Source organism: Enoplosus armatus, chromosome 5 (assembly GCF_043641665.1).
Source record: "Enoplosus armatus isolate fEnoArm2 chromosome 5, fEnoArm2.hap1, whole genome shotgun sequence".
Lineage (NCBI taxonomy): Eukaryota > Metazoa > Chordata > Actinopteri > Centrarchiformes > Enoplosidae > Enoplosus > Enoplosus armatus.
Window position 1 is genome coordinate 14,678,974 of NC_092184.1, and position 12,576 is coordinate 14,691,549.

General features: G+C 42.3%; 1 protein-coding gene across 1 annotated transcript in view; it reads left to right on the forward strand.

The window, feature by feature from the left end:
* The window catches only part of rsrc1 (arginine/serine-rich coiled-coil 1), a 111,871-nt gene that overhangs the window by 40,668 nt on the left and 58,627 nt on the right, over positions 1-12,576 (forward strand). Inside the window, exon 5 of the mRNA XM_070906469.1 lies at positions 1,441-1,477. Coding sequence (XP_070762570.1) covers positions 1,441-1,477 — 37 coding nt within the window. The remainder of the gene's footprint in view (positions 1-1,440; positions 1,478-12,576) is intronic.

Here is a 12,576-nt window from a genome sequence, read left to right on the forward strand (position 1 = left end):
AAGAAAAAAGCAAAGGGAAATGAGTGGAGGAGGAGGGATCGAGCGCTGCGTCTCCCCTGTGTTAGATTGTTTCTCACTAATTGCGCTTCATTAGTGGATTACACACACTGTCACCACGGTAACAAATGTCTTGCTGTCTGGTTGCCGGGCGCCCGTCATGTATAATGAATGTGGCGGGGTGTTTGTCAGAATGTAATGTAATTACAGCTAGATGAAGTTTGCCTTAAGTGGTTGACTTGTCTGCATGTGGCTCACTGACAGAGCACAGAATAAACAAGCAAACACCCTTTCTTCAGGACATTTTATTTTCTTCTTTTCTAGTTGTTTCTTACTTTTAATATTTCTGTCATTCCTTCATACCATCATTTAGAAATGTTGACGATGTGGGAATGGCTTAGGTTTTAGGTCACACTGGGTATGGGGCATGCTGGGGTGGATGGATGGATGGATGGATGGATGGATGGATGGATGGAGGAAAGTAGGGAAAGGGGGGTGGAGGGTGGGATGGATTAGACAGTATGTAATTTTAGAGATGGTGTAGATTTACACTGTGATGCTGCAGGCTGCATTAGCAACTGAAGCCTGTCGATAAGCCTCCCTCTCAGCACACACACACACACACACATAGACTGAAACGCCACGGCCAGGGTGGAGTTGTCAGTAATGGGGGCCAGAGTTGGATGGGGGGGTGCTGGGATCGGGGATGGGGCCTGTTTGTGTTCTCTTGATCTGTTGATTTCCACTGCTGCAAATTTGAAATGTGCCAAAATTGCATCTATTATTTACTGCCAATTTGCTCTTTTTAAAACCGACTGCTCCCCCGTCCTCTTCCACTTCCTCAGCTCGCCATTCTGCCTTTGCTACCCTGATAATCACACACACATTTTTTTATTAATTCACAAATAATAAGCTCCGAGTTCTGTCTCTGTACTTGGAAATGATTATTATGACTGCCAGCAGTGTGGCGACAAGATTAGTCAACCTCTGTCTGGTGTCAATGCAAACACACATAAACACACACAAACACACACAGCACTTCAGTCTGAAAGGTTACAATGAGGATAATTCTGCATTATCTGTTTTTTTTTCCTTTTCATGTGATCAAGATCAATTTCTTGCTCACTCGATAAAAAAATGTACTAGTTTCAGCTTCTCAAATGTGAATATTTTCTTTGTTTCTTAATCCCCTAAAAATAAACTCAATATCTTTGGACTGATGGTCGGACATGAGACATTTTAAGTTAATTCTATCATATTGGGCTTTTGTGATTGTTGCTGTGTGTTCATGTTCTATAGACCAAACAATAAATCACAGGTAAGTGTTTAATGTGCTAAAATAAAAATAGTTTTTTGTGTGTCTGCAAAAATGATCTTTTCATTAAATGACGTTTTGTGTCGGCACTTTATTTACAGTTGGGGAAATGTGTTGTTGTGTTGCAGGGACGCCGGGAACATCAAAGGCAGATTAGAACATCTGGTAAGTTTTATTCAACACCCCCCTTTTATCCCCCATACACATGCACGCACGCACGCACACACACACACACACACACACTCTTTGATATCTGCATTCCTAATGAAACATCCAGAATTGGAGCTGAATACCTGCAGCTAACAGGCAGGGAGGGAGAGATGGAGAAAACAGTGATAGAGGGAGGGTAGTGTCTCTCATAGGGACCAGCTTTTATATTAGGGTTTAATTTATCCCCAATTCTGCCCAAATACACACACACACACACACACACACCTTCCCTTTCTCCTTCTCCCACTCCGTCTGCCAGCATGGGGCCTTTCCTCAGTCTTCTCCCATCTATGAATCGAGGGGCTGCTGGGAACGCTCTCCTGGGACGGCCCTGAAAATTTAATGGCCAACGTTTCCAAGGTTTCTCTTGCTACTTGCTTTAATACGGGGTCAGAGTGCCGTGCAACAAAGTGAAAAGGTTCTCTCTCCTCTTTTTGGGTGGGAAGGAACCAAGGTTTGATGTGCCCCATATTCCAGGGGATGAATTATAGACAGGGGTCAGTGAGGGTCCCGGCTCTCGGTGGATGTCACATGCCCTCCCTCCCTTGCCTCGCTGCATACTAAACCGCAGCTCCCAGCACCCTACGCAAATGACCCCCCGCCCCACCACACGCTACGCAAATGACCCTGAATATGCCACACAAATGACTGACCCCGAAATTCAAACAGTTCTCAGTAACTCTCCACTTGAGCGAGCGGCAGATCAGATAAAGTTGACCCCAGATACCGTCGTCGTCAAGCTCAGTCGCAGAATTGTTCCTTAATATTATTATTGACTGTATTCAGAACTGATTGAAGTACATGTACAATTATAATATAATTGTTAACTATTTATTTAAAGCATTGTGTCCTCCTTTGAGGTAGGGAGTCACCGTGTGTATAGGCCATTGAAGCTACTTTTTTATTCCACTGTAGGAGTTTTTTAGGCCACTAAATAGTACATAGATTTCTCACTCAGACTTCGGACACTTAAATAAAATGACGGACATTAAATATAGTGCACGATATAGTAATGGTGTAGTTTGGGTTTGCAGATGTCTATGGGTGGGTGTGATTGATGTGGTGCTCCATAAAAGGTGGTGTGAATTATTCAAGAGAGGATTACATGCATAAACAGCATTAATCAATATGTGTATTGGCAGTTATATCTTGGCAAACATTAGGCACTATGCATCTCATGTTGAGATGAGTCTGCCTCTTAGAGGCAAGTGGAGGAATGTGAACTAATTTCCATGAGACGTAAGTGATACTGGGTCAGTATGTAGTGCAGACAAATCTCTCTGTATGTACTGAATATAAACGACATTTCATTTTTTCACACTTCTTACACACCTATCCAAGGAGGAAAGTCACCAAAGTCACCTTGAATTGTATATCTGTGTATCATATTATCATTTTATATCAATTCACTGAAGTTATACAGAACAGTAGCTCTGTAGAGGAATGTAAACTAGATTGTCTTTTACACAATCATGTCCTAGCTGGGATTGTTATTTGCACGTGAGTATGTTTGCGTTGATGTTAGGTTTCTTGGCAGGGGTTAGTGCAACCAGTTTGCATGTGTGTTTTGTATAGTTTTTGCATTAAGTGGACCTATAGGGACAGATTAAAACATTTGCATTTGATTCTTATATACTGCTGTGTCTTTATCAGGATAGCGTAGGAGTTAAACATTACACATTTACACAAACACAGAAACGCACATTGGTATGTTTACTATTGCATTTTTTTTTGTATATATGTCCCTTGGAATTTGAATACCTGAATACTGAGTGTTTGAATTTATGGGTGTGTTTATGCTTATGGGGAGATTGCACCCCAGTAGTCAGCTGCCTGGGGAGTGCAAGACTCTGATTACGATTCGGGACAGAGAAGTGTAAATAATGGAGCTCGTCTCCCCCTGAGGTACAGTTGCTGGGCTGTTCGAGATGTTGTTTCCCCTCTATACTCTCACACATATTGTATATCCCTGTAGATTTCTAAACAGGCATTTATGACTCTCTGTTGATGTACTGCTCTTAAGATTAGTGCATCAACCATATTGACACTTATGGCGTCGCCAAGCTTAACTCATATCCTTTCAACCAGCTACCTGGTTCTATCAAGGAATCACTTTTTATTTTTTACAGATGATAATTACTTCCTCATATTAATTTAAGTAATTTGCAAGCGTTTCTGTAACTGCTCCGTTGTTTACTCATAGCAAAAAAAATAAATGTGACAATCAAGCTTCTGTTCAAATAATTCTTGCGCTTGATTTTTCATGATGAATACTAACGCTACCTCCTCCTGTTAAGTTAACAGTCTGAGTGAATGACTGGTGCAGTAATTAGGTGGGCAATTAAGATTTATGTGGTCTGAGGTTTGTTTTATTGTTCATGTTTGTTTTGTTTTCGCATTTCAGCAGATTGACTGAACGCGATCAGTAGCAATGCAGAGAAAAAGACTGAAGTTAATTGCTCCCAGTGCTCTGCGTTAGTTTCTGCTTTTGTACACACACACGCACATACTCATCCAAGCACACACACACACATGAACACACATACACAAGCACCGAAGTTCGAGTTGGACGATTCCTTGCTCTGGGAGAAATGGAGGGATAGTGAAAGAGGTGGCCTACAGCAGCTAATCAGTCCAGATGCACAGCTTCTTAGAACGAAGTAGAAGAAAGCCAGCAGCTCAATCAATATACGAGGAATCAGCCTCATCAGGATTACTGGCTCAATCAGCAGCTGTACCCATCGCTCTACCACACACACTTGCCTGGGGAAGCATAGAAAAAGCGAGGGGTAGAGGAAGAACAGAGGTGAGAGGGAGGTACGCCGTCGACCCTTGCATGGGAGTTTGAATAGAACATGATGGTGGAGAGCAGGAGAGGCTGGATTACAGGTCAGTCCAGGGTCGCAGGTTGAGTTCAGGTCATGAGTCACAGAAAACTGAAATGACAAATCTGTGTTGTCATTGGAGAATTTGTGTCATGCCTTGACTGGGCATAGTAGGCTCTTTTTTTTAAAGCAATAACGTCCTTTTAAAGTTACCATTAAAAGTTTTTAATTTGATTAAAGCCAGCCACATTGTTGAAGTGGAATTGTTTGCATATGACCGGTTGTTACACCAATTTCATTTAATAATTTAGGCTCACATCAAGCCCCCATCATTTTACGGGGGAAAATGCTATAGGTCTCAGAATTTAAAATGTAGTCAATACATTGCCAGTTCAGTATACATAATGAATCTTTCTTGTATTGAATAAAGTCATAGTTATTTTGTAACACAGCCATTAAGTGTTTCTGCACCTCCCACAAGCTTTAATAGTCTTAAAGGTTGTGCAGTAACCCTCCAGCAGGATTTCTTATCTACACATTTTCTCCTGCCTAAGAGAATATCCAGCTCACACAATGAGCTGAATTTCTTCATCTGACTCTTTGTTAAATCTACTGTCATGGAAATTTAATTTCTGTGTTGGGTACTTGTCCCTGTAATGCTATTACTTGATGTCTTTGCCATCAAGATGGTAAAAATCTACTTGTTGAATAAAGCGAACCAGGGATACATCACCTGGTTTCACCCTCAGTACAGCAAAGTATGAAAAACTCTCTTAAAGCTGCTTCATATTGTTTTAAATGTCATGATGACACAGTAATATACTCAGCAACAGAGACAAACAACAAAATTCTTTCCACCAGTTCCTCAACATTTCTTTTTATATTGGCTCTTCTATCTTAGGATTTTGCTATTGGAACCTCTGCTTCTCCCGGAGCTGCGCAACACTCCTCATTTTATCTGAAAATTATTTATGCAACAATCTATTTATGCAAAGATGCTCTGCATCACATGAAAGTGTGTTTGTTTTATCTGAAAAGGTAGCGTGGAAACTGTCTCTTTTGTTGATGCGCTGATTGCTGTACACATGGCTTTCTTCAGGGATGGCCCGTGTCGTCCCAGCGTCCCTCGGTGAGTTGAAGAGTTTACTGAGGCAAATTGCCTTGTTGGCCTACTGACAGATAGGCAACAGCAGCTGTAGTCAGGGCAACACCCTCTCACACACCAAGAATGTTTTGCAGAGTTCAGAGCTCAGTTTCTTTTCTTTATTCTGTGTCTGTCCATGTTGTCAGACTTTAATTGTCTCATTAAACACTTTCTCTTTATCTCTCACTGTATCTCTTTCTCTTTCTTTGTCTCTGTCTGTCTTTCTTCCTCTCTAATATGATTGTATAGGATAAAGAGCTGAACACAGCTCAGAGAGAGATTGTGGACAGATAAAGGAGGGGAAGGGGGGGGGGGGGGGGAGTTGATAATCTGCAAACAGATTTCCTTGCTTATTACACTAATGATTTCATGATATTTGATGTGTCGGCGGGGGTTGGGAGGATGTGGAAGCATGGGTGGAGGGGGTGGGGTGGTCTCTTTCTCTCTCTCATCTCGACGACGCAGCTAAATGATGGAGTAATTTGAGTGACCTCTGACTTGGGGCAGGCCCAGACGTAATTGCATGTCATGCTGGCACGGGAAGAGGAAGAGGAGGGATACAAAGTATCCCCCCGTCTTTCCCTCTTTCCCTCCTTTCTCGCATATCACTTGTTTTTCTGCGTCCGTCTCCTTTTCATGCGTCCCCATCACTGTCTTGCTCTCCATCTTGTTGCCTGTCTCACCGCGGCTCGCTCCTTGAGTGTTTCCAAATCCCCCCCCCCCCAAACAAAAGAAAGATTGCATTAATTTTCAAATGATGATATTACATTAAGCGCGGAGATCTCATATATCAAAACGTGAGAACTACTCCCTTACTGTATGTGCTTCATCTTAATGGTATCGCTGGATGTCAAGGGCATGGAGGAAATTAAATCGGAAAGTGCAGATAGACCAAAGAAGATATTATCTCTGGATGATTGCAGTTTTGATAGGTATTCCAGTGAATTTCATTTTCTCCGGATGGGGAGAAGATGAGTTAGCCTGCACATTTGCTCATTTTTCTTCTACATGATTTATGTGAGTTGAGTATAAAACTCTCTCCTTTCCCCCCCTTCACCCCCACCGCCTCCCCCTTTATCGGGAACACATACATGCATGCGCGCACACACGCACACACACAGGGTAGTAAATTACTGCCTTTGAGTTGTGTCTTGGCTGGGGCAGTTCACGTGAGTATATGTCTGCGTTCTTCTTGTATGGTTGTATGTGGGCAAACAGCAGTGCATGGGGTTTTGTGCATTTGTATGCACGTGCATGTTTTAGTGTGTGTGTGTTTGCACTTGTGTGTCTGAGATAGCAGCAGAGCCATCAGCGGGAATGATTCCAGGGAGACGGGGGAGTGTCATTACTCAGACTTGTTTACATTCTAAATACGTAATGAAATCTTGTTGGTAATAATGACGGGAATAAAAGTTTGGGAAATTGTAAAAGTGGTGAAGTTTGAGAAATGAGCCCCGGCCTGTGAAATAGCATTTGGGGGCAGGAAACGACATTATTATGCAGTGCTCCTGCCTGCCTGAGACATGAAGATGAACTGCTGGCGGGCCATAAAATGCTGTTAGCCCTAGCCTGAAGTATGGCACATTGTAAAAGAGCCCTGATCCCATATTGCCATTATATATAAAAGTATAGCCATACACAACATTATTTTTCATATAAGATGAGCTCAGATACAGTGGCCCAGGCCCCCCAAATACATACACTGATAGGCAGATTTTTTTCCCCTCCTTATAAAATATATAAATAAACATATTGCCATGGAACCCATCTCTGCCCTGATCTTATAGACCTCGATATTAAAAACAGAAATATTGCATTTTCTAGGGGCTCTGTTTTCCCCTGTCCTCTTTTGGGTATGGGATATATCTGTGTGTTTGTTTAGGGGGTCGGGTGGGAGGCGTAGAGGAAGAAGAGGAGATGAAGAGGAAGCCCGAGCAGAATGCAACAAATGAAAGAAAATGGAAACAGATGAAGACTTTAAAAATATAATGAGATGAATATTGAGCATATCAACTCCAGCATACAGAGAGTTAGTTGAGGTGGGCGCTGCATGTCTGCGTATTGAAACTGTTTATTGACAGATAATAATAGTTACAGTGGGGCAATTAAGATTAATGTTACAGTATGTGGACTGGTGATGTCATTTATAGTGTTATGGAGACATTTGAAACTGTCAGGTGAGTTTACTCAAACCCACATTTCACTAATGCATTCATTCATTCATTCATTTATTCATTCAGATTCGTTACTTTTTAGGTTGCATATAGGAAGCAGGAAAGAGGGGATGACGTGCGACAAAGGTCCCAAACTGTTTGAATTGGATGCAGCTGGCTTTTACTGTATTTCTTAATGTGTATTAACCATTCACCATGTTTACAATAGTGCAGTTCACCTGTTGACCTTGAACATTTAGTTCTGTTAAACTTAGTTTTAAGCACTAGGTTTATAAAGAATAGAGTTTATCACAGTCTTTTACAGCAGAGGTGATTTCATTTCACTAAAACGTGTTAAAGAAATGGCTCTGGTAAATTTACTTTAGAGGACATACCATAGAGACAAAGACAAAGTCACCAATCTGTCCTACTGGATTTTTTTGTGCTCCATGCTAACAATAGGCATACACCAGTTTAAGAGAGTTATGTACTTTGGCTTATCTCATCACAAAGAAAATGATAACTGGCATTATCTTTAAAACTTATAATCTTCAGTGAAATTTGGTATATCAAGTATATCAAAATGATGAATGTTTAAAATTACACAAAATCAACTTTGTTATTGAGTACCTGGCGCTACATTGTCTATTTTCAGTGGAAATTACCTTGGAAGGTTATAAAGGATTATAAAAAATTAAATCACTGAGCAGTGGACGAATGTGTACAGTATCTATCTAACCCTTCATTGATTCATTGTCCCGCCCCTTGGTCTCTTCCTTACTTCCTCAGTTTTTGTCCATGTCTCACTTGAGCCTGGAAGTGACTGGAACTGAATATGGTTATTGTAAATTGAGTGACAGATTATATAAAAATGAATGGATGGACAGATTATGTGAGGAGAGAATGACTAAAAGTTACAAAGTGTTTCTCATCGGCGTGTGTGTGTTGATGTTTGCTGATATTCAACCGTACTTTGTAGCAACATGGTGGTTTATATCCTTTTTGTTATTCTTCTCTCTTCTCTCTTCTCTCTTAATTATTGTTGTTGTGTGGAGTGATAGAGGGAGTAAATCATTTAATGAGACAGCGGTCCGACCACATGACCAACATCTGGCCAAAGATGGCCTATCTGACCTTTGTTCTGCCTCTCTGTGTTTGCTCTTACAGGCATTTGTTCATCTACTGACCCACCGTACTTTGCTTTGTCTGGTTGTCCTCAGGCCCAATGATAATAATAATAATAATAATGATAATGATGACAATAATAATAATAATACTCCCTTGGACCAGAGCATGACTACAAATAGATGAAATTTCCAGCATGCACTTCCTCATTACACACAGTGTAGCATTGTTTTTACCAAGCCAAGTGAGGGTTATTTATTTTTCTAATGGGACGTGTTTATTTTTGACTAATGGGACAGGCGCTGGGCACTTAGGCTCAGCTAAGCGTGTCTCAGTGCGTCTGTCATCGCTGTGGTGAGGTAAGCGAACAAGCTGGAGGCCTGCTAGGAGCAAACTGGACTTCCCGTTACATTCAGGGCAAGAGTTTGCCTGAGTTGAGTGGGTGTGGGTGTCAGTGCTGGCAAAAATAGCCCAATAATAGTAGATTCTTTTATGACAGCTCCTTGAAAAGGAGGATGTTTATAAAAAAGGCGTTCCGTTACACCTCCAGAGAGAGGAAAAATACAAAAATACCTATGCTGTTGATGATAATAATTTCTGCACCATACGGGCTCCTGCTCTTACCAAGAGACAGACGGATCTCAAAGCATGGGCACATGAAATTGAAATACTCATTGTTAGATATCCCAACAGAGGGCAACACATGAGGCGTTGGTGTGCTCCAAATGCTTGTCAGAGGGTTGCAGTGATTTGCCAGGTGTGCCAAAGAAAGGAAAATAGGCAACTTCTCCATCAGGCTCTTTTTGAGTCTTTACAAAACTACCAGTTACTTTTCAGGTGCACAACCATTGCAAGGGCTGTTCCGAACACCTTTTTTTTTGTTTGATGACATATCGTATGAAGTGGTTCTTTTTGAGCATACTCCCACCTTTAAGATGGCCGCGGCTTGGTTGGTAAAGCTGGTGGTCAATTAATCGCAGGTTTTGTGCTGGCTCGCCTTGTCTACATGTCAAAGTGTCCTTCAGCAAGACACTGAACCCCAAACTGCTCCTAATGGACAGGCTAGCTCCTTGCACAGCAGCTCAGCCACTACCTTTTGTGTCTGTGTCTGTGTCCATGTGTGTGTGTGTGTGTGTCCGTGTGTGTGTGTGTGTGTGTGTGTGTGTGTGTGTGGACAATTGAGAGGCATTGTAAAGCACTTGCTTCTGTTGTCAGGTTAACACGCTACCGTAAATAAGTACAATCCATTTACTATATGTATGGCTCTGTAACAAACCACCAGTTAACAATAACAGTATACATTTCTACCTTCTAAAACCCTCTCTTGATGGCTGTGCCTGTTTCTGTCTGTCTTTGGTCCCCTCTATTTCCATATTCTTCTTCTTCATCATCATCTTTTAATTTGTCCCTCACCTTCCCTCTCTTTCTTCACTTTTCTGGACTGAACTTTGTCCGGCTTTTTTTTTGTCCCCTGCTTCCTGTTTCCGCTTTCCTCACAATGTGATAATCTAAAGCCCCTGTAAGGAAAACGTTGCTCATTTCCAACACACACTCCCACCTTCCTGCCTCACAACACACACACACACACACACACAGAGTCCTTTTCGTCCTTCTCAGTGTCTCATGTTTGTTTGTGTACGTCGGAAAGGCACGGTTCTAATTGAGGGGCAAAGCCACTTCAGATGCAGCGGGTGCCTCTCTCCCAGTGGGGGGAACACAGATCTGCCTCTGGGGAGCACAATTAACGCCTTTTTTATTGTTTACTAATGAATTACACACAGAGGAAGCAGGCATGCACGTGTGAATTAGAGAGAAAAATAGAGTTTGTTGGGAAGCAAAAACGTGCAGTGCTGTGTGTGTGTGTGTGTGTGTGTGTGTGTGTGTGTGTGTGTGTGTGTGTGTGTGTGTGTGTGTGTGTGTGTGTGTGTGTGTACTTGTGTGTGGGTTCTGTATCATTATGTTTGCTTAGTTGTGGGCTGACTTCTGAGTACCTTTCACATTGCTTGTGATGATAATTTGATATTAATTAGCCTGATTCAGCCTCCATTTAATTCTGTAGGCAGGAGGCACACACTTGTCCTGATTTCTTTTTTCTCTCCCTTTTCAGCATTTATTTAAAGGGTAATTCAATGCTAATCAATCTCCAATCATTGATGATAAAGCAGGTGATTTTCCATTTACAGGTGATATGAAATAGCTGCTTTGACATCACTGATTAGTGATGTAAGAGAAGCAAGTTGCTTGAAAGTTTCAGCAGCGACAGACAATGCAGCAGCACTTTTCTATCCCGTGTGATTCAGTGTTGTGTTACCCACAGCTGGCAGGACTGTGTGTGTGTGTGTGTGTGTGTGTGTGTGTGTGTGTGTGTGTGTGTGTGTGTTTGTGCGTGTGCATTGAGGATGCATAGACTTACACTTGCCTTAAGGCCAATGTAAACAAATGCTAATGTAATTACTGAGGGGGCGTCGTAATAAACTGTAACTAAGATGATTGCACAGCGCACAATGATCAGGTTAGTTAAGCTGTAATGTGTAAATGCTTTAAATGACTGGTTGTACCAAAACTGATCTCTGTGTCGTTCTGATTGTTCAGCTGGCTAAACCCTGTACTATTTAACCGTGTTCGGATCCTGCCCAGGACTTTTATTTTGTGGCATATAATCCTTCCTTTTGTTGTAAAACTGTTCCTTTAAAGGCAAAGATGCCAAAAAGCAAGAAAATAATAGAGTGAATTATCCCTATCACTTCTTCATGAGGGTGACTGGAAAGTGTGTGTTTAAACGTCTTGTGTGTGGGTGGAGGCCTCAAGTGTGCTTCATCTTCTCTGGCATAATTGTGATTAGTAATTTTAGCTGTCGAGCAGTGCCAGTCAGTGTGAGAGTGATCCACTATGTCACCTGCTACAGGGGATGCACACGCACACACATACACACACATCCATGTTGCATTAAGTGTGCGTCAGTCTGTCTGCAGTGCCTTGATGTGCGTTCCATCTAGAATAGAGCACCCTGACAACGCTACATTAAAGGGGGTCATTATATTTCCCTGGCTGCCACCGAAAAGTGACGTTTTTACAAAGTGACAAGTTTACAGTTTGATAAATCAGATTTTTTTTTGCTCTGGGTGGGGTGGGGAGCCAGGAGACGGAATAGTGGGAGGAAAGAACCGGGTTGTCTGTGGAGGAGGAGGAGGAGGAGGAGGAGGAGGAGGGAGGAAGTGCTGCCTGTCAGCGACGCCCCGGCCCCGTCGTCTAAATGATGCTCCCAGGCAGCGGATTCAGATCCCATCCCCATTAGCATTTAATTTCTCTCTAATCCTACACACAGGCTCCACCGCTGCATGGTAACGAGGGCCGCCGTGCCGAAAAAACCTCAGAGATCAATCTGCAGTGCGCTCGCCTTTTACAGCTCTGCGCCCTGTCTTAGCCATCACTCTTCCTAGACAATTAAGACCCTCAAATATAATAGCAGTGATATTGGAATTACAGCAAGGCCCTTCTGAGGGCATGTCAGGAAAAAGGGTTGCACCTCCCAATACAGCTGTCAAAGCAGAAGGCCCTCCCCCCGTTCATGCCTGCTAAGCGTTTCTGATGCATGCACACATACACATACACACACACGCACGCACATGATGGGAAGGGGAATATGTTGAGTCTTTGGCTGTGATCTTTGTAAAATGTGCTCTCTGTGCCCTCTTATCCAACTCTCCAAAGACTTGTTACAGCAGCTTTTGTTTTCTCTCTCTCTCTCTCTCTCTCTCTCTCTCTCTCTCTCTCTCTCTGTCTCTCTCTCTCTCTCTCTCTCTCTCT